A 20,014-nucleotide genomic window follows, 5' to 3' on the forward strand; every position below is an offset into this window, starting at 1 on the left:
GAGTTTAGAGAGGGAGCATGAGAGCCAGATATACCTACTAAACAGTCTCTAAACTTGGGCCAATAATCCCGCCAATGGAAAAACCACACACACACACACACACACAAAAAACCCCTTCAGGAATAGAAAAATAATGCACGCAGAAGTCCAACAGCAGAGATGGGGCACTCCATTTTACTGCACTGAATGCAGCGTGTATGATTACCTGCCTTGTGGGCAGGTGGCATGTGTACACATCTGGTGCAAGCAACTCATGGCCCTCAGAGACAGAATTGGGTCTCTCAAGCCAGTGGGACTGAATTGGAGGAGCTAAGGAAGACAGAGAAGTATACAGACGAAACTTTCTGGGACACAGGAGAGCTGTCCCACTCCCAGTCAGACAGCCTCTGAGCTGTTGAGGAGGATGAAAGTTTCAGGGAAGGAGAACATCCAATTGGAGCAGAAGCAAATGCTTCCAGTTCCACGTGCAGTGCCAGTTTGAAAGGCAGAACCGCAAGATATCAAGGCATGAATGAGACAGTGGTTTTTGGAGAAGGGATTTAGGTTTATTAGGAACTGGGGAACCTTTTGGGAAAGGAGAAGCCTATACAGGAAGGATGAACTCCAACCAACCCAAAACAGAACCAGATTGCTGGCATGTAAAGTTAAAAAGGCCATATAAGAGTTCTTAAACTAAGGGATTGGGGTAAGCCACCAGCTGCGGAGGAGCACATGGTTAGGACAGACACATCCTTTAGGGAAAGATTTGTTAAAGGGGATACTCTATATCCTAGTAAAGACCAGAGGATCGAAATTGATAAAGTACGGGTAGGAACTGAAGAGAAACAATTAAACAAAAAAAATCCCATTCAATTACAGCATATAAAGGCAGACCACTAAATATTGACAAATTTTATAAGTGCTTGTACATAAATACAGTAAGTCTAAATACTAAGATGGGTGAGCTTGAGTGCCTGATATTAAATGAGGATATTGATATAATAGGCATCACAGAAACTTGATGGAATGATGATAATCAATAGGACACGGTAATACCAGGGTACAAAATACTGTAGAACTGCGTTTATCCGAGCCTCCATTATCTGGCTGTCCATATTAACCAAACTGGGGCTGACAGCCCGGGCAGCAGGGCTCCAGCTCTCAGCCCCAGTTTGATTAATATGACTGGGGCGTGAGCCCTGCTGCCTGAGACTGACAGCCCGAGTCCCATCGCCCGGGGCTGAAGCTCTGTGCCCATTCTCTGGATTATCTGATCAGGCCCCGGTCCCAAAACGGGGTTCCACTGTATATAGATATGACAGAGTAGGTCATCTTCTGGAGGGAGTGGCACTATATGTGAAAAAAGGATAGAGTCAAATATAGTAAAAATCTTAAATGAATCAAACAGTACCAGACAATCTCTATGGATAGAAATTCCATGCTTGAACAACAACAGTATTGCAGTAGGAATATACTACTGACCACCTGACCAGGATGGTGATGTGATTGTGAAATGTTCAGGGAGATTGGAGAGGCTACAAAAAACAGAATAGCCAATAATAATGAGGGATTTCAGCAATTCCCATAATGACTGGGAAAAAGTCACCTAAGGACAGGATGCAGAGATAAAATTTGTAGACACCTTTAATGACTGCTCTTGGAGTAGCTAGTCCTGAAACCCACGAGGGGAAAGGCAATTCTTGATTTAGTTTTAAGTGGTGCACAGGATCTGATCCAAGAGGTTAATACAGCTGAACCGCTGGGTAATAATGACCATAATGTAATTACATTTAACATCCTTTTTTGGGGGGGAGGGGAAATACTAAAGAAAACCCGCTATAGGAGCATATAATTTCATACAGGGGAACTACACAAAAATTAGGAGGCTAGTTAAATGGATATTAAAGGGAACACAAGAGTGAAATGCCTGCTATCTGCATGGAAACTTTTTAAAAACACCATAATAGACTTTTAAACCAAATATATACCCCAAAATTTTAAAAAAAACAGTAGGAGGACCAAAAAAAACATTACCGCGGCTAAGAGTAAAAGAGATCATGGAATCATAGAATATCAGGGTTGGAAGGGATCTCAGGAGGTCATCTAGTCCAACCCCCGGCTCAAAGCAGGATCAATCCCCAACTAAATCATCCCAGCCAGGGCTTTGTCAAGCCTGACCTTAAAAACCTCTAAGGAAGAAGATTCCCCCACCTCCCTAGGTAACCCATTCCAGTGCTTCATCACCCTCCTAGTGAAAAAGTTTTTCCTAATATCCAACCTAAACCTCCCCCACTGCAACTTGAGACCATTACTCCTTGTTCTGTCATCTGCTACCACTGAGAACAGTCTAGATCCATCCTCTTTGGAACCCCCTTTCAGGTAGTTGAAAGCAGCCATCAAATCCCCCCTCATTCTTCTCTTCCGCAGACTAAACAATCCCAGTTCCCTCAGCCCCTCCTCATAAGTATGGCTAGACACACAAAGAAATCTTAATTGGAATTCAAATCCTCCTAAAGAAATAAAAAGGAACACACTTCATTTGCCAGAATTTAATAGTATACCTAGACAGGCCAAAAAACAAACAACTGGAAAGCAACTAGCAAAAGACACAAACTAACAAACAGAAATTTGTTTAAGTACTTCAGAAGCAGAAAACCTGCCAATCAATTAGTGGGACCACTGAACAATCAGTGTGATAAATGAGAACTAAAGGAAGACACAACCATTGTGGAGAAGCTAAATTAATTCTTTGCACTGGTCTTCACTTCAGAGGATGAGAGAGAGATTGCCACACCAGAGCCATTCTTTTTAGGAGAAAATCAGAGGAACTGTCCCAGACTCAGGTGTCAGTAAAGGAGATTTGGGAACAAACTGATAAGTTACACAGTAATAAGTCACCAAGACCAGATGGTATTCACCAAAGGGTTCTGAAGGAACTCAAATACAAAATTGCAGAACTACTAATTGTGGTATTAACCTAATACTTAAATGATCCTGTGTACCAGAACACTGTTGGATAGCTAATGTAATGCCAATTTAAGAAAAGAAAAGAAAAAAAAAGACTCCACAGGCAATCCTGGTAATTACAGGTCAGTAAACTTGACTTCAGTACCAGGCAAACTGGCAAACCACATAAAAGAACAGCATAATCAGACACATAGATGAACACAATATGTTGGGGAAAGAGTCAACACAGCTTTTGTAAAGGTGAATCATGCCTCACCGATCTGTTAGAATTCTTTGAGGAGGTTCAAAAACATGTGAAAAATGGTAATCCAGTGGATATAGTGTACTTTGACTTTCAGAAAGCCTTTGACAACGTCTCTCAGCAAAGGCTTTAAGAAAAGTAAGCAGTCAGAGGATAAGAGGAAAAGTCCTCTGATGGATCAGTAACTGGCTCAAATATAGGAAATAAAGGATAGGAATAAATGGTCCACTTTCACAGTGGAGAGAGGTAAATAGCAAGGACCCTCTAAAGATCTGGACTGGTACCAGGGCTGTTCAACTTATTCATAAATGATCTGGGAAAAGGGGTCAACAGTGAGGTGGCAAAGTATGCAGACAATACTAAACTACACAAGATAGTTAAGACCTAAGCTGACTGCGAAGAGTTAGAGGGATCTCACAAAACTGGGGTTGGACAAAAAGATGGCGATGAAACTCAATGTTGAAAAATGCACATTGGAAAATGTTATCCCAACTATACATACAAAATGCTGGGGTCTAAATTATGTTACCACTCGAAACAAAGATCTTGGAATCATCGTGACTAGCTCTCTGAAAACATCTGTTCAATGGGGGGAGGGATTCTATGAATGTAAAGTAGCAGTCAAAAAGCTCACAGAAAGTTAGGAACCATTAGAAAAGGGATAGATAAGACGACAAAGTGTCATAATGCCACTATATAAATCCTTGGTACACCCATACCTTAAATATTGCATGCAATTCTGGTCATCCCATCTCAAAAAAGTTATAATAGAATTGAAAAAAGTACAGAGAAGGGCAATAAAAATGGTTAGGGGGATGGAACAGCTTCCATATGAGGAGAAATTAAAAAGACTGGGACTGTTCAGTTTGCACAAGAGATGACTGAGGGGAGATATGATAGCAGACTAGAAGATCATGAATGGTGTGAAGAAAGTGAATAAGTGCTCTTTACCCTTCACATCACACATGAACCAGGAGGTTTAAAAAAAACATAAGGAAGTTATGCTTCCAAGCCTCCAACATAAGGAAATACTTCTCTATGCAACTCAGTCAACTTGTGGAACTCAGTGCCAGGGGATGCTGCAAAGACTAAAGGTATAACTGGGTTCCAACAAGAATGAGAAGTTCATGGAGGATACGTCCACCAATGGCTATTAGCTAAGATGGTCAGAGATGGAACCCCATGCTCTGGGTGTCTCTAAACCTCTGACTGCTAGAAGCTGGGACTGGATGACACTCAATAAATTGTCCTGTTCTGCTCACTCTCTCCAAAGACAGGATACTGAGCTAGATGGACCATTGGTCTGACCCAGTATGGCCATTCTTATGTTATCTTGCTCACCTATCTCTACAAGGAATACCCTCCATCAACGGGTCTGTAAGGCCAATACCCACACTGTCCTCCTTAAGACCCACTTCTATCAAAATACAAGAAACTGCCCAGCTGACCATTGCTACTTAGAATAGCAAAGGGAATAGCTGATATTTAATAATAGCTGATTTAAAATAATAATTTAATTTTCTATTCCTTTTCCCTACCTTTATCTGTTGCTTGTCTTCCTAGGGCAAGAGTGTGGCCTAGGGTTGTGCAGTTGCACAGGGACATAAGGAGGGTAAGATTACACTCCTGTACAAAAGCTGCCTACCCAGGCCTTGGCTTCAGGGGTGAATGGGTACTAGTCACACGCTATTCTCCAGAAATAGGTGAGCAGAGTGTAGGCACATTTCCTTTCCCTGCTCCTGGAACAGAACAGCTACACATCTTTGCATACGCAGCATGGAGTGCCGAAGCACAATATAACCTCTAGAGGTTAACCTCTTTGAGACAGGGACAGTGTCTTGCATGGCTATAGCTCTTAGACCGATTATGAGCACTACTATAATGCTAATAATAAATTCATAATAAAATAAATAATAAAGCATTAGTGTGTGTAAAGGGGCTACAAAATTCTAAGCAGGGGATCCAGTACAGGGAGAAATTCTTTCATTGAATCTTAAAAGATAAAACCTGAAACAGACAGGAAATAGTGTCTTGCTATAAAACACCTTAGTCCAATGTTCATTCATGACACAAAGAACAGGCAGCAGTCAATCAAACTTCGTGAAGAAAGCTTCTTAACTTCAGCTATTTCCTGCAAAGGTACATTATATTGTAATGGAGACTTCTATATTGTATGCAGTGTCTGCTCAGACAAATTCACTCCTGGGGAAAAATCAAATTTAACAATATCAAAGAGCAACAGGTCTGACGACTACGAAGGTTAAGTCTGTTTATTCTGCCTTTAATGAGAAGCTGTGTGAACTATAAAAATACATTTTTGTTTCCTTAAAAGCTCTGGTTTAACCTGAAATGTTTGCTCTTCTTTGCTGACCCAAGTGACTCATTTCTCGGTTAACCTTCTATTGCAGATCTCTACCCAGCCTTCATCCCCAACAGTATTCATATATTATAATACTGAAAATTAACACACAAAAGAAATTAACAATGTATGTAACAATTGGTACATCATAATCTTTCATTAATGCAACCCTTGCCTTCCATACCCCACCCCATTACCTTCTGCCATCCTTTGTTACAGTATATCTCATTTTAATTGTCAGTTCCTTAGGAGAGAGACCTGTTAATGTTTGTCCGTAAAGCACAAACATAGTGATGTGTGAATAGTCAAGTAATAATAAATGGTGACAATACTTCGGCAGCAGTAAGGAAGGGATTTATTTCGCTTCCAGAGTAACAGTTCCACAATGATCAAACTGAAATAGGTCGGTACTGATGATGCAGAAGAGAGTAGAGTTGCCTAGCACACATCACACAACAGTAGGGAGTGTCACCACTCAGGAGGCAGCAACCACATGTACCCAGGATTCCTCCAAATATACATCCTCAACAGCCCTCCTTGAGCCCTGTCCCATTCTCTCTCTGTGCAAGTTACCACATGAACCCTCACAGAGCAGCAGTCAGGAAAGAATGAGGGGATGTCAGGAGGCACAAGTTACTAAGAGAGATTCAAAACAAGTACAGGTGTGGCTGTGTGCATCTATCTCTTCCATGATCAATATTAGATGCATAAGTGGAAGGAGGAATCTCTCCCTGATGGGCAGCTGGGACTAACAACTGGCTACAATGACCCATTCAGACTTCCTCGGCTGTTACTAAACCAGGGAAAGCCCATCCTCCTCATTGCGGCCTTGTCTACACTACAAAATTAAGTTGATCTCAGTTAGGTCGACATACAGCCACCATGGTAATTACTATGATTTTCCATGTCTACACTACCCTCCTTCTGCCAGTGATGTGTATCCTCACAGGGAGCACTTGCACCAACTGAAGCGGGGCAGTAGTGGGTGGCTGACAGCCTGAACTGGAGCCCCACCACTGGGGGCTGACAGCTCAGGGCAGGGAGGCTCCAGCTTTTAGCCCCGCACAGGGCTGACAGCCAACAGATGATGTAAGTAACGCAGTATCTACATGGACACTGTGTCACCCTAACTACATCAACCTAAGCACTACGCCTCTTGAGAGATGGAGTTATTAGGTCGATGTAGTGGGCGACTTACATTGGCGGGAGTAACATTTCAGTGTGGACACTCACAGAATTAGATCTGGTGTAGGCACTGCCCCCGCTGTTGTTCCTGAGTACAACAGCCATAAGTGATGTCAGTGAGACAGTCACAAAATGAGCACCTGGGATTAAGCAACCATGTAACAGTACGTGGCTATCCAATGTGGCCTGTAACCCCTCTGGATCTAGTTAAATCTCCAGAGATGTAGCATGTAGGGTATGGATACACTTCAAAAGTTACAGCAGCACAGCTGCACCACTGAAGCTAGGCCGCTGTAGCGCTTCAGTGTAGACACGATCTACACCAATGGGAGCAGTTCTCCTGTAGCAGTACGTAATCCACCTCCCCGAGAGGCACTAGCTAGGTCGATGGAAGAATTAAACCAACATAATTTTCTAGTGTAAACCAGGCCTTAGTCAGGTCATCACAGCACAGAAGCATGCTAGACCTGCAAGATTACATGAGTACACAGCATTGTTTTACACAGGGGCAGCGAGTTGTATTGGCCGGTGGTGCCCGGGCTCCAGCAATATTCAGGGCCTGGGGGCCCAGCTCCACCAACATTTAGGGCCTCCTCCCCTCAGCTCCCCCCCCCAGCCCCCACTTGCTGCCCCCACTCACCTCCCCTGGCCCCGGAGCCTGCAGCTCACACTGCCTCTGCTCTGCCAGCCCCCGGCATCAACTGCTGCTGCAGGGTCCTAGTGCCCCCCATTCACTAATGGCAGGGCAGGCTGCCCTTACCCTACCTTCCGCCATAGCCCTGAGCCTCTCCAACGCCCCAAACCCCTCATCCCCAGCCCTAGCCAGAGCCCTCATCCCCCTGGACCCAAACCCTCTGCCCCAGCCCTGAGCCCCCTCCAGTATCATGAATCCCTCATCCCCAGCCCCACGCCACAGCCCTCACCCCTGCACCCCCTCCTATCCCCAAACTCCCTCCCTCTTCCCACACACCCCTCCCCACACACTCCCTCCTGCCCCCAAACTCCCTCCCAGAGCCTGCACCCAAACTCCATCCCAGAGCCTGCACCCCCACCCCCTCCTGCACACCCTCTCCTGTCCACAAATTCCCTCCCAGAGCCTACACCCCAGCCGTCTGAACTCCCTCCCAGAGCCTGAATCCCTCACCCCTCCCCTTGCCCCAGCCCAGGGGCTACACCCAAACTCCCTCCCAGAGCCAGCACCCCTCACCCCCTCCTGCACCCCCATCCCCTGCCCAGAGCCTGCACCCAGCACCCAAACTCCATCGCAGAACCTGCACCCCAGACCCCCTCCCCCACCCAAACTCCCTCCCAGAGCCTGCACCCTGCACCCCTCCTGCACCCTAATCCCCAGCCCAGGGCCTGCACCCCAGGCCTGCACCCCCCACCCAAACTCCCTTCCAGAGCCTTAGGCAGGTGGGGGGCAGAGTTTGGGCACCACCAAAGTTTCTACAAACCTGCCACCCCTGGTTTTACCCCAGGAGTTTCATTCATTCCTTTCAGGGAGGACCCACAGGATTGTGATGTGTAAATCCTCTCAAAGCATTTTGTTGTGTAGTCCTGGAGGGGGATTGAGGGAGATTAACTTTCCATTGAACAAGTACGGAATCTCACAACCTCACAAAAAAGAAATACTTAGTTTCAAATACCCATTAAGGTTACTAAGTGACCATAATGCAGCTACCTCTCACATCATTTACAAAACCCAAACACTTAAAAGCAGAGAAATGAATTGCTAAGGACATCATAAAGGCCACTACACACATAATAAACATTTTTCTCAATATAAAGTAATGCCTATTTCATCACAACACAACAATGTTAAAATCTCCAATCATCCCTGTAGGAGAGTTATGTTATTTTGGCTTCAGTATTTATCTAAATCTTTTCTTTTTAAAAGAATACTGCTTAACATTAACATTTATCAAATGACAAACTTATTTGAAAAATATATTATTCAAATAAAATAGCAAATATAAGTACTGTAACAGAGAAAAGCATAAGTATATATATGGACTTGTTGACCAATGTGGCATTAATATGTATATATAACTTTTATGGTCCTGATCCAGCAAAAGCACTTAAGCACGTGCTTCACTTGAAGAATGTGATAAATACCATAAACATCAATTGGACTACTAACATGCTTAAATTTCAGCACATGCTTACGTGGTTTGCGGGATCAGGGCCTATTTTTCTTTTTCTAAGTATCTTGTGTAGTGTTTATATTTTGAGCTTACCAATGAAATAACAGCTATTTTGGGCCACCATTATGGTTGCTGCATTGTGATGAAACACGTGCTTTGTAAGAATAATATTCCTGTTTATTATGCGTGCAGTGTAAGACTTACACGCCACAACTATGTGTTTGCCTGCTCTTAGTTGCCCCTTGCTCTTAGTTTCTTGGTTTTAGTAACAATGTGAGAGCTAACTAAATTGTTGTCAATCAGCAACCATAATTGTTAGGGAGGTTTTTTAAATGAAGTTTTGGTTTTGAAATTTCCCTTTTTGGGAGGGAGGGGTGGAGGGTGCCAGGGGGTAAGTGGAGATATAATTTTTCCCCTTCTCCACAGGGGAAGATAGAAAGTTGTTTTGTTTTTTTAAAAAGTGAGATTGTCAGGTCACCAAATTATTAAACTGGGGGGGGGGGGGGGGGGGAGAGAACCAGACCTGGCCATGTTAATAATTTCTGAGGAAGCCAATCTCATTCATTACACACTTAACAAGATATGTATGTTCACCATACAGCTGAGCAAATAACACATGCATACACAGCACAGCCTATCCTCACTCCAAATACTAGTAAGAAACAATAAGCAAATCACAGAAAAGTAGACTAGAATCCAGTTCTCTTGATTCTGCATCCAATGCCAATTCCAGGGGTCCATTCTGCCACGTCACTGAACCTCTCTCTGCCTTAATTACCCCCATCAGATAATGTTAATATGGTTTTGCACTTACACAGTGCTGCTTCACCTCATATTTGGGGCTGCAGTCATTTAGTATGCCAATACCCTGCTCTACATGACTCTCTCATTGAGCTCAGACTCTGCAGTCTCCATGCCATATGTGCCTGGCTGAGATAGAATTCTGGATGAAAGCTAACCGAATGAAGCTTAACCCAGACAAAACGAAGGTGATGCTCACAGATGGATGGGTGCAGAAACTATAAGGAATGGGCAGTGTCTGCAATTTATCCCTCAAATAAGGAGTTATGCTCAGCCTCCATTTCAGAGGCTCATAATGGTCTTATTGAAACCATCACCATTCCTAAATCAAGTGACATTTTTTGTGTAGGGTGCTTTCTATCATCCTCAGATAGCCTAGACATCCTAGCCTTCCATTCTCATGTATCACAGTAATCTAATGCTTTGGTTACTTCCAGGACAGACTACTGTCATACTATGCATTCTACTATAGGCTACTATTGAAAACTACTTGGCTGTTCCAGCTAGTACATAATGAAATGTGGCAGTCTAACGTGAGCAAATTAAACCTATGCTCTGCTATTCACCGCTGGGAACAATTCAAGATGTGGATGGATTATCTATAAAGCCCTAAATGGATTGAGGCCCAGCTGTTTCCTAGAGTATTCCATCCCTGTGCCTTGGTGTGGCAGTTACAGAATACTCTTGCCATCTGGGGCTAGAGTTGGACACGTGAATTTGATGGGATAAGGTATTTTTGTTAGAGGGGGCTCTTTCTTCAGGAATACACTCCTTCTTGCACTCCATCAAAGCCAGAGTTTGCTGACCTTTAGGTCATACTGCAAGATGTTGTTCAGTCTGACTCTTTATCCAGAAGGGCATTCGGTAAGCAGAGGGGAAAGGTGAGAAGCAGTCTGGTCTTGAGGTATTATTGTGTGGCCATTAGGTATTATTTATTTTAATTATAATTAATAAAACAGCATCAATTATTCTTACATGGAGTGCAAACACTTCCTAGTCACACCCATCTGAACAAACAGAATTTGCTAAAACCCAGAAAAACTGAGAGGACATTAATTTTAAATGTCATTTTTCAAAGAAGCCTTAAACAATCTTTGCTAGTCAAACATAAGCCTTAACATTTAAATGTTCATTCCACAGTTAAAAGGAAAACACATTGCAAGGCTAATAATTTGTTAGACCTTGTCCATTTTCCTCCTCCATATATATATATTACTACAAAATTGCATTCAACTAATTGGAATAATCCTGATTTAAATAACTTGACCTGGAAAGCTGTTTAAAGCATGTAAAGTGTTCCTTAAACCAGCACTCAGGAATACTGAACTATAATAATGTGAGTCACTCAATATTTAAAAGGCAGCACCCAAATATACAAAGTAGGGCCAAAAAAACAAAAAGAAAGCTACAGTATTGCCGTGAGGATATATTTACCAATTATGTTTCAGCAAATGCGGTCTTCCTCTTGGAAACTACCAACATATAAATAATAGATTATCCTTAATATTTATTGTTGTTATAAAGTCTTGAAAGATTTGCGGAAAAGACTTTCAGATATAGACAGGTTACACAAACACGTATGAGGAGTTCTGTGGAAGTTTTCCACACGTGCATAAAACTGGGTAAAGATTCTCTTGACCTTTGTTCCCCAACCCCTTTTAAAAAAAATTGATACAGAAAGCAATAAAAAGAAAATTTCTCACACTAATCTAGATAAATGTCTGATTATCCTGCCTTTCTTCACATCTGTAGCTCACCAGCCAGCAGGAAACAGTTCTATTTCTGTTATTTTTCTAACCAAAATAGTATCAACCCTTTCAAGAAAATATACTCCTCAAAAAAAAAAAAACACACCAAAAGCAATTAGTCTCTTTCAAGAACTACTTGCGGCTATCTACCACAGATTTTTATAAGCATCTCACTTTCCTCCCCCACTTCTGATATATAGCGAGAAGCAGCATAAGTTTTGCCAATGTATATATTACAAAAAAAATTACAACAGATTTAATTTCAGCTATACAAACGTATATTACAGATTGAAGTGGCAATGACCACTATTCTTAAAATAGAATAACTTTTCCATTCTAACTGCACTCTCCCCTACACTCCATGTTCAATAGCTCATAACTTTCTGAAACTGTCATGTTTGGGGCTAAAATATTCCAAGAGTGATTTTTTTCTGGAAAATTGTGTAATGTGGTTCAGTAATATAATTATGAGCAGGGTGGAGAAAGAGTGCACTATTCCAATTATGAAAATAATTATTCTATCCTTTTGTGAACAAGACTACAATTGAAACGTCCTAAAGTGAAAAGCTGATTTTGAATTTACAGAACAGCCCCCAATGACAAGAGCTGCTTGAATTCAAAACTGTTAAATTGAATTGAAAAAAAATCTCATTCTCAGTAAGTTTCAGAAACATTCAGCTAAGGACGGTTGGGCTGTGCATGTCTGCATAACTAACTTAGTTGTGTATTGGAAACAACAGTGCAGGTACACATGGGTTGAGGCAAGCAATTCCCAGGCTCATTCCCTGTAGAGTCTGCAGACAGTGTCAGGCCAAAGAAATTAAGGAGGACTACTGCACATTTTCTGACTTTAAATCTGCCCCTTGTGAATATGCATGACGATATAATTTAAAGATGCTACGTGTGTTTCTATTATTGAAAAATAAATTGCCAGTTACTTTGAATTTGAGAATTAGTATATGGTCAAACGGACAACCATAACACATACGCAAAGAGAACTAAGTTAAAGTTCGATTTGCCACCTTAACATTCTCATGACAGATTTTTGTACAGAAAATAATACTGTATTCTCAAATTACCATTGGGCTTACAACTGGTCAGATGGTATCCAAGTCTGATACTGCCAAATAAACCCTAGACAAAACAGATTACAGAAGAGAAAATAATATTCACTGAAATCTAATATTAATACTGTCATCAGCCACTTACTAGAGAGAAACCTATACCAGAAGCAAACAGCAACTGACTAAAGAGACTTAGCACTATGAAGCATGTGGTAGAATTTAAAACATTTCTGAAAGTCCTGTTTCATAAACAGTTGGTGTTACATACTGAAGACAATAAAAATATAGTGTCAATTTAATTATTTTATTTTTATAGTTGGAGCGTGAAAGTGATCTCTCTCCTGCCATCCATCTCCACTCTCTGACAAACAGAGGCTAGGGACACCATTCCTTACCCATCCTGGCTAATAGCCATTAATGGACTTAACCTCCATGAATTTATCCAGTTCTCTTTTAAACCCTGTTATAGTCCTAGCCTTCACAACCTCCTCAGGCAAGGAGTTCCATAGGTTGACTGTGCACTGTGTGAAGAAGAACTTCCTTTTATTTGTTTTAAACCTGCTGCCCATTAATTTCATTTGGTGGCCTGTCATAAATATAAAGGGAAGGTTAACCACCTTTAAATCCCTCCTGGCCAGAGGAAAAACCTTTTCAGCTGTAAAGGGTTAAGAAGCTAAGATAACCTCGCTGACACCTGACCAAAATGACCAATGAGGAGACAAGATACTTTCAAAGCAGGGGAGGGGGGAGAAGGGTCCTCTCTCTGTGTCTGTGTGATGCTTTTGCCGGGACCAGAGCAGGAATGCAGGTCAGAACTCCTGTAAAGAGTTAGTAAGCAATCTAGTTAGATATGTGTTAGATTCTGTTTTGTTTAAATGGCTGATAAAATAAGTTGTGCTGAATGGGATGTATATTCCTGTTTTTGTGTCTTTTTGTAACTTAAGGTTTTGCCTAGAGGGATTCTCTATGTTTGAATCTGACTACTCTGTAAGGTATTTCCCTTCCTGATTTTATAGAGGTTTTTCTTTTACTTTTTCTTTAATTAAAATACTTCTTTTAAGAACCTGATTGCTTTTTCATTGTTCTTAAGATCCAAGGGTTTGGGTCTGTGTTCACCAATGCAAATTGGTGAGGATTTTTATCAAGCCTTCCCCAGGAAAGGGGGTGTACTGCTTGGGGGGATATGGGGGGGGGGAGGGGGAGATGTTTCCAAGTAGGCACTTCCCCTGTTATTTTTGTTAGACACTTTGGTGGCAGCATAAGGTCCAGGACAAAAGGTAAAAGTTTGTACCTTGAGAAAGTTTTAACCTAAGCTGGTAAGAATAAGCTTAGGGGGTCTTTCATGCAGGTCCCCACATCTGTACCCTAGAGTTCAGAGTGGGGAAGAAACCTTGACATGGCCCCTAGTTCTTATATTATGGGAACAAGTAAATAATTTTTCCTTATTCACTTTCTCCACACCACTCATGATTTTATATACTTCTATCATATCCCCCCTCATCTCCTCTTTTCCAAGCTGAAAAGTCCTAGCCTCTTTCATCTCTCCTCATATGGGACCCGTTCCAAACCCCTAATCATTTTAGTTGCCCTTTTCTGAACCTTTTCATCCCACAATAAACCAGAGGTTGGAAAAACAACCACACATCTGAGGAGCAAGGTCAGCTACGGAAGATACCCACTTGGTCAATGAGGAGCAGAACTTGTAACTACACTCATCTATCTAATCTGCTTCATAGTGTTTCAGGGACCATTTCCCTGAGACAAGCAAACTTTTTAAAAATGTACCAGCTCTAAATTGAAACCTCTTTTCCCAGATAGGCTTCAATTCCTAAGAACTGAAACAAGGCAGTTTTCTTAGATTGTAGTTTGCTCCTCACTAAACCCAGTTGCATTTTAAAGTGACTAGAACCAAACTGAATATGATAGGCAGACTTTTGGAACTGCTGCCCCAAACAGCTGGAATAAGCTACCTGTTCTGTTTAAGTAGGTACTGTCTACTTTGAAGAAACTTTTGAACTATCATCTTGAAAGGAACTGAAATAATAAGCCACATTTTAGTGTAAATAAGGACAGAGTTTGGCCTTTGGACTGCAGAGTGTTTTCTGCTATTTTAGGTTAATTGTCTTGCATATAATATTGTTGGTACAGCACTGAGCATGTAGCTATAAAACTGTATGAATGCTGTTTCTCAACAGCCCTCATGAAAAGGAGATGTTTATTTTATAGGGTTATCCCAGTGAGCAACATTTTAAATATTAAATGTGTACTTCCTCATTCACAGTGAGGGAAAAAAAGTGGGGGAACTCAAGTTACTTATGAATTTATTGCAATGCCCTCTATTTGGGACTGCAGCTGAAGACCTCTCAAACTTCAGATGATACAGAATGTGGCAAACTGTTTATTTAGTGGCATTTTCTGCAGAGACTATATTACACCTGTGCACCATAGTAAGCAGCAGCTTCCAGGGTAAGCTTTAAAGATTCTGATTTTAACTTATAAGAGCACTAAATGATTTGGGTTCTGGATACCTTATAGACTTTCTATCTCTTTGCATGATGCCTTGGCAGTGGAAAACAGCAAGGTGCTTAAGCAAACAGCTCCCAGGTTTAAAAGAAGATGCTTTCTCGAAGGATATTTTCAGTCTTCAACTTCACAACTTGCTCCCTCCACCTCAGTTTGTCAGAGCCCAAATTTGTTTGCCTTCCAGCCTTCTGGAGGGTACAGAGGATAATTAAGATTCACTGACAGAATTTTGATATGGACAATGGTCGTATTTGTACCATGAACATGCCCTTAGAGTGTGGACGGGTAGTTTTTGTTGTTAAGCTTGAAACTTAGCCATCCGAGCCGAACCCACACGTAATATCACATTACTAAATTCACATCCAAATAAAACAGCTACGTTACTTAAAGATCTGATCCTGTCACTCTTACACATGTTGAGTGGTAACGTACGGCGAAAATAATACCACTGAAACTTGTGGAGACAACTGCTACTCCACATAAGTAAGTGGGGCAAAATTGGACCTTCAATAAATAATGCTGAAGCAGAAGTCTTAGTTGAGGAGCAATGTATAACTGATCAGTCTAATGTGGTCTTCAAAGGCAGTTTTCTCTCTCTTCATTTCCCATTTCATTATTCTTTTTTAGTCAAGTAAACAAGTTTTTTGTATTTAATTCAGGAGAAGAGCTGAAGTTTAGCAGTTAACTTTGAGCACTGCCAGTTTTAGAAATGACAAAATATATATTTATGAAAGGAGCAAGACAGGCAATCCTATTAAGATAAACATATTTGATTAATGCTATGATATACACAACATTAAAAAAATCCACTACTGAATGATTACCATATGGTGGTTCTTTGCAGATGGAGTTTTCACCAGTGATCAACTGTACCAAAACATCTAAAAATAAAGTCATCCTAAAGTAAAACAAAAACAATTACCAGCAGAGGCTTTTGCATTCTAAGCTAAAGAATCAATACAAGCTGCAGAAATGTTTCAAGAAAGTATGTAAACAACCACTTGAGAAAAACAGCAGTGTAAAACTATACTGCCCCACAAACTTGAGCAATAAATGTAGTATACCTCTTTGGGTCTCTTTCAAAAGTCTATTCTTAGCTGTCAGAGGAACCCAATCCGTTTAAGTAAAACCTTGGCCTACAAACACACTCACTGAGTAAGTGAATCTTAACAAATCTAATTTCAATGAAAGGGACTAGCTGCGTCAAAGAGCAGTTCCTTGGTGTTCTTTGCTCCAGTGGTTTCACATAACCACTGATCACCACCAACCACTACAATATCAAACATACAACACCCTTAAACTAAATGGGAGTTGTCTGTCTAAATATAGCTACTTTTAAATAATGCATCATGAATTATAAGATAAAGTGCTAGTGAAGTATTTATTACATCTCTTTTAACAAAGGTATATCACTTTTAACTAGGTGAAGAGAGTTATTTATATTCTGGTTTGCATACTGTGAGTTGTAACTGATAAAGCAAGAATCTAGATTTCCTGAACGCACACTGCACAACAGTTAAATCAGTAGTTAGTTTTTCCTATACAACTCTGATTCACACACACAAAACAAAAAAAAGGAACAAAAGATGAAAACTAAGTTAAGCAAAAGCGTCAATTCATTGGGTGTCTTTTTAGCATACAAGACAACAGGAGACTTGTGGAATCTTATTTCTCATAGAACTGATTCTATCACATTCATATACTCCATAACATCTCTTTACAAACCTTTACAAACCTTTTCAGATATGCTTGAAAATTAACAAACACACCTAACATTGCTATATTAAAAAGAAGTGTCACACATTGTTACTTTTTAAATATTCTGAAGATAGTCACATACAAGAGATGTCAAGACTGCATTTTTTTATATGGTTTTAAGTTTAAAGAACATGCAATATTTGTCAAAAACAAATTTTAAGTAATGCTTTGCTACAAGAATTTCCCCCAATGGGGAAAGTACAGATATGTAATAGTAAAACTGACTTTTAGTAACCAAAAGGGAATGTCACAGTGCTTCTCAAGCTATCTGATGTGGGGGACCAGCAATTTTTTTCTCCCAATGTGCGCGCAGACCGGCAGCCGATGGCTCGTGGACCGTCACCAGTCCACAGACCACCACTTTGAGTAGCACTGGAATGTCACCCTATCTTCTTAGCAGGGGATTTCTGAGTAAGATTTCTTCCTACCCTAAACTGTTGTATAGTGTTACTCTATGCTATTAAACAGTTAATGCTTTTCATCTGGAGGTGGCTGCACTTAATCTTTTACTTAAGTGAAATCCATATTCTGCCGCTGATCCTCAAACTACCTGTTGTATAGACAATGTGGGCATGCAGAGTCGTTTTGCGCCTAAAAACTGATTTTATAATTGCTGAGTAGTACAATGTCTTTACTGACTTCACTACATCCATAGAAACATTAACTTCAATGGGGCATTGGGCAGGCAGAGTTTCTCTGTACTGATCCAGTTGCAGGATCAAGGCATAGTTTGTAAAGTGTTTTGAGAGCCTCCTAAGTATTTAGCACTGGTTATTTAGAGCCTCAAGAGCAATCTTATCTGCATTAGTTTTACAGGAAAGGTGTGAAGTCGATAAGAATGAGAAAGTAATGTAAGGTTTCAGAGTAGCAGCCGTGTTAGTCTGTATCCGCAAAAAGGAAAGGAGTACTTGTGGCACCTTAGAGTCTCTAAGGTGCCACAAGTACTCCTTTTCTTTTTAAAGTAATGTAAGCAATTCCCACCTGGGTGACTTCAAAGCCCCGAGCCAGCCAGAAAACTTTCCCTTAGGCATTAACATGAACTTTTGGCAGCTATTTTTACGTATTCACGCCTAACCGGAGGAATGGATAGACGTTTCCTTCCATATTTCCAGCGTGGGTTTCAAACGGAAATCATGTTTCCTTCGTAGCTCTCCTGCTTTCAAAGAGGAATCGTACGTGCCCTTGTGGGCTTCAAAAACTTGTGCCTGTACTTGGCCGTAGGTAAGGCGCTGGTCACTGGGGCTAGAGAGCTCCCCACGAGCGGGGGCACACACTGGACCCAGCCCCGCCTGGCGTTCTCCCAGCGCTGAGGCCGCCCAGCTGGGAGCCCGAGGGGTATGCAATGGAGAGTGAATGGAGAAAGCTCCAGGGCTGGGCTTCGGCCAAGGAAGAGGCGCTGGGCTGGCGGGACGGATGCTGCCCCTCTCTGCCCGGGACGCAGCAGGCGGGCTGCGAGCTTTGCAAGCGGCTCGCACGGAGCCCGGTCGCTCAGCCCCCCTGCAGGCGGTGACAGAGGCGGGCGCCCCAGCTCGGGGGAGGCAGGAGGAGACCCCAAGGGCTGGGGAGGGACGCGGCAGCCTCTCGGGCTGCAGCAGGCAGAAGCTCCCCGGGTGTGCCGGGGACCATCCCGCCCGGCGCGGCTCTTACCTTGCTGCGGATCTGGCCCGAGGTGGACACTTTCCGGATGAGTTTCTGGGGGCCCTCGTGCTCCCCCTCGCTGTCCGAGGACTCGTCTCCCGCCGCCGCCGGGGGCTGGGGCTGCTGCTGGATCCCGGCCCCGCTCATCCTCGCCTCGGCCCCGGCCATCTTCTCGGACTCCTGCCGAGAGAAACACACGAGTTCGGCTCAGCCCGGGCTGCCGCTGCCGCTCCCCTCCCCGGGCAGGAGGCGGCGCAGGGGGGGGGGGCGGAGGAGGAGGAAGCGGAGGCGGCGGCGGGGACAAGCCCAGGAGGAGCCCGCAGCCAGCGCTGGAGGAGCGGCCCGCCCGGCCGCCATCTTCCGCCGCCCCCCCACCACCAGCGCTCCGCGACCGGGGCAGGGCCAAGCTACCGGCTCCCGCCCGAGTCTGGGGGCGGCCGCTGCGCCCCGGGAGAGCGGCGGGGGACACGCTCCCCCCTGAGCCGGCTCCCCCTGCCCCGCCGCACAGCCCCGGCGGCACCGGCTCAGAGCAACAGGCTGGATAGCGCCCCCGGGGCGCTCAGGATCCAGCCCACGACGCTGCCTCAGGTCGGAGCTGGGGGGGGTGCATCGATCCCCCCCGGGGCCCCACGCCTCAGTCTGGCCGGCGCCTGAGCCGCTGCGGGGGGCTGCGTGTTCCCCTCCCCTGCTCGCTGCCCAGCCGCCCTGTGTGCAACTTCCCGCGCGGCTTGGCTGTACAAAGGGACCTATGGCCGATGGGGGGGGGGGAGGGGCAGCCGTAGGAGCCACGGCGTGCCTGGCCGCCGGGCGCTGCAGGCTGGGGGCGTGCAGGACGAGCGCATGTCCCCCCGTAACGCGGGCCGGTCCCATCACGGCAAGCGCCGAGGCTTTAGGGTTCGCTGCTGGAGTCTCAGCTGCTGACTTTACTCTCGCAGCCGCACTCTGACCGCTGTGTGGGGATGCTGAGCCGCTGGCAAGCAGGGGTGCTGGAGGTGGAAACCATGCACGTGGTGTTTGTTGTTACTACTTCAAGCTTGCTGCACCCCCAGTTCCAGCACCACTGCTGGTAAGAAGTCTAGTCTGTTCCCCTAGAAGTCAATGGCTATGTCTTCATTGCACCACCAAACTTTTTAATCGGGATGTAAAAATCCTAGATAGTTCTCCATGTAGCTAGTAGAGGTAGACCCCACGTGGGAGGTGTAGTGTTAACTCCAACTAGCTACACTGAGGTGAAAAATACCGTGCCCCTTGTCTCCACTAGGATTTTACATTAAGAGAGTTGTCTCTAGATTTAAAAAACAACAATACACCTTTACTGTAGTGAAGACAAAGTTAGCAACCCCAGTGGTAGTGCGACCAGCATGCCTAGCAGTAAGAAACTCTCTGAGGGCTTATCTACATTACAAAGTTTTGCTTCTTCAAAGCTGCAGACTTCCTCTATTGTGTATCACAATAAAAGCACTTTGCACAGGTGTAACTTCTTGTGGTTCAGGAAGCATAATAATGTATCCCAGCATAAAGCACCTTTATACTGGTATAATGCCATACGCAGTAGGGTTTATAATTATATAAATATATAGGTTTTTTAAATCACACTCCCACCAACA

General features: G+C 43.4%; 1 protein-coding gene across 1 annotated transcript in view; it reads right to left on the reverse strand.

Annotated features, from left to right (window-relative positions):
- Positions 1-20,014, reverse strand: part of DGKH (diacylglycerol kinase eta) — a 264,840-nt gene that overhangs the window by 236,155 nt on the left and 8,671 nt on the right. Inside the window, exon 3 of the mRNA XM_074961404.1 lies at positions 18,417-18,587. Within this exon, the coding sequence (XP_074817505.1) occupies positions 18,417-18,587 (171 nt within the window). The remainder of the gene's footprint in view (positions 1-18,416; positions 18,588-20,014) is intronic.

Source organism: Natator depressus, chromosome 1 (assembly GCF_965152275.1).
Source record: "Natator depressus isolate rNatDep1 chromosome 1, rNatDep2.hap1, whole genome shotgun sequence".
Lineage (NCBI taxonomy): Eukaryota > Metazoa > Chordata > Testudines > Cheloniidae > Natator > Natator depressus.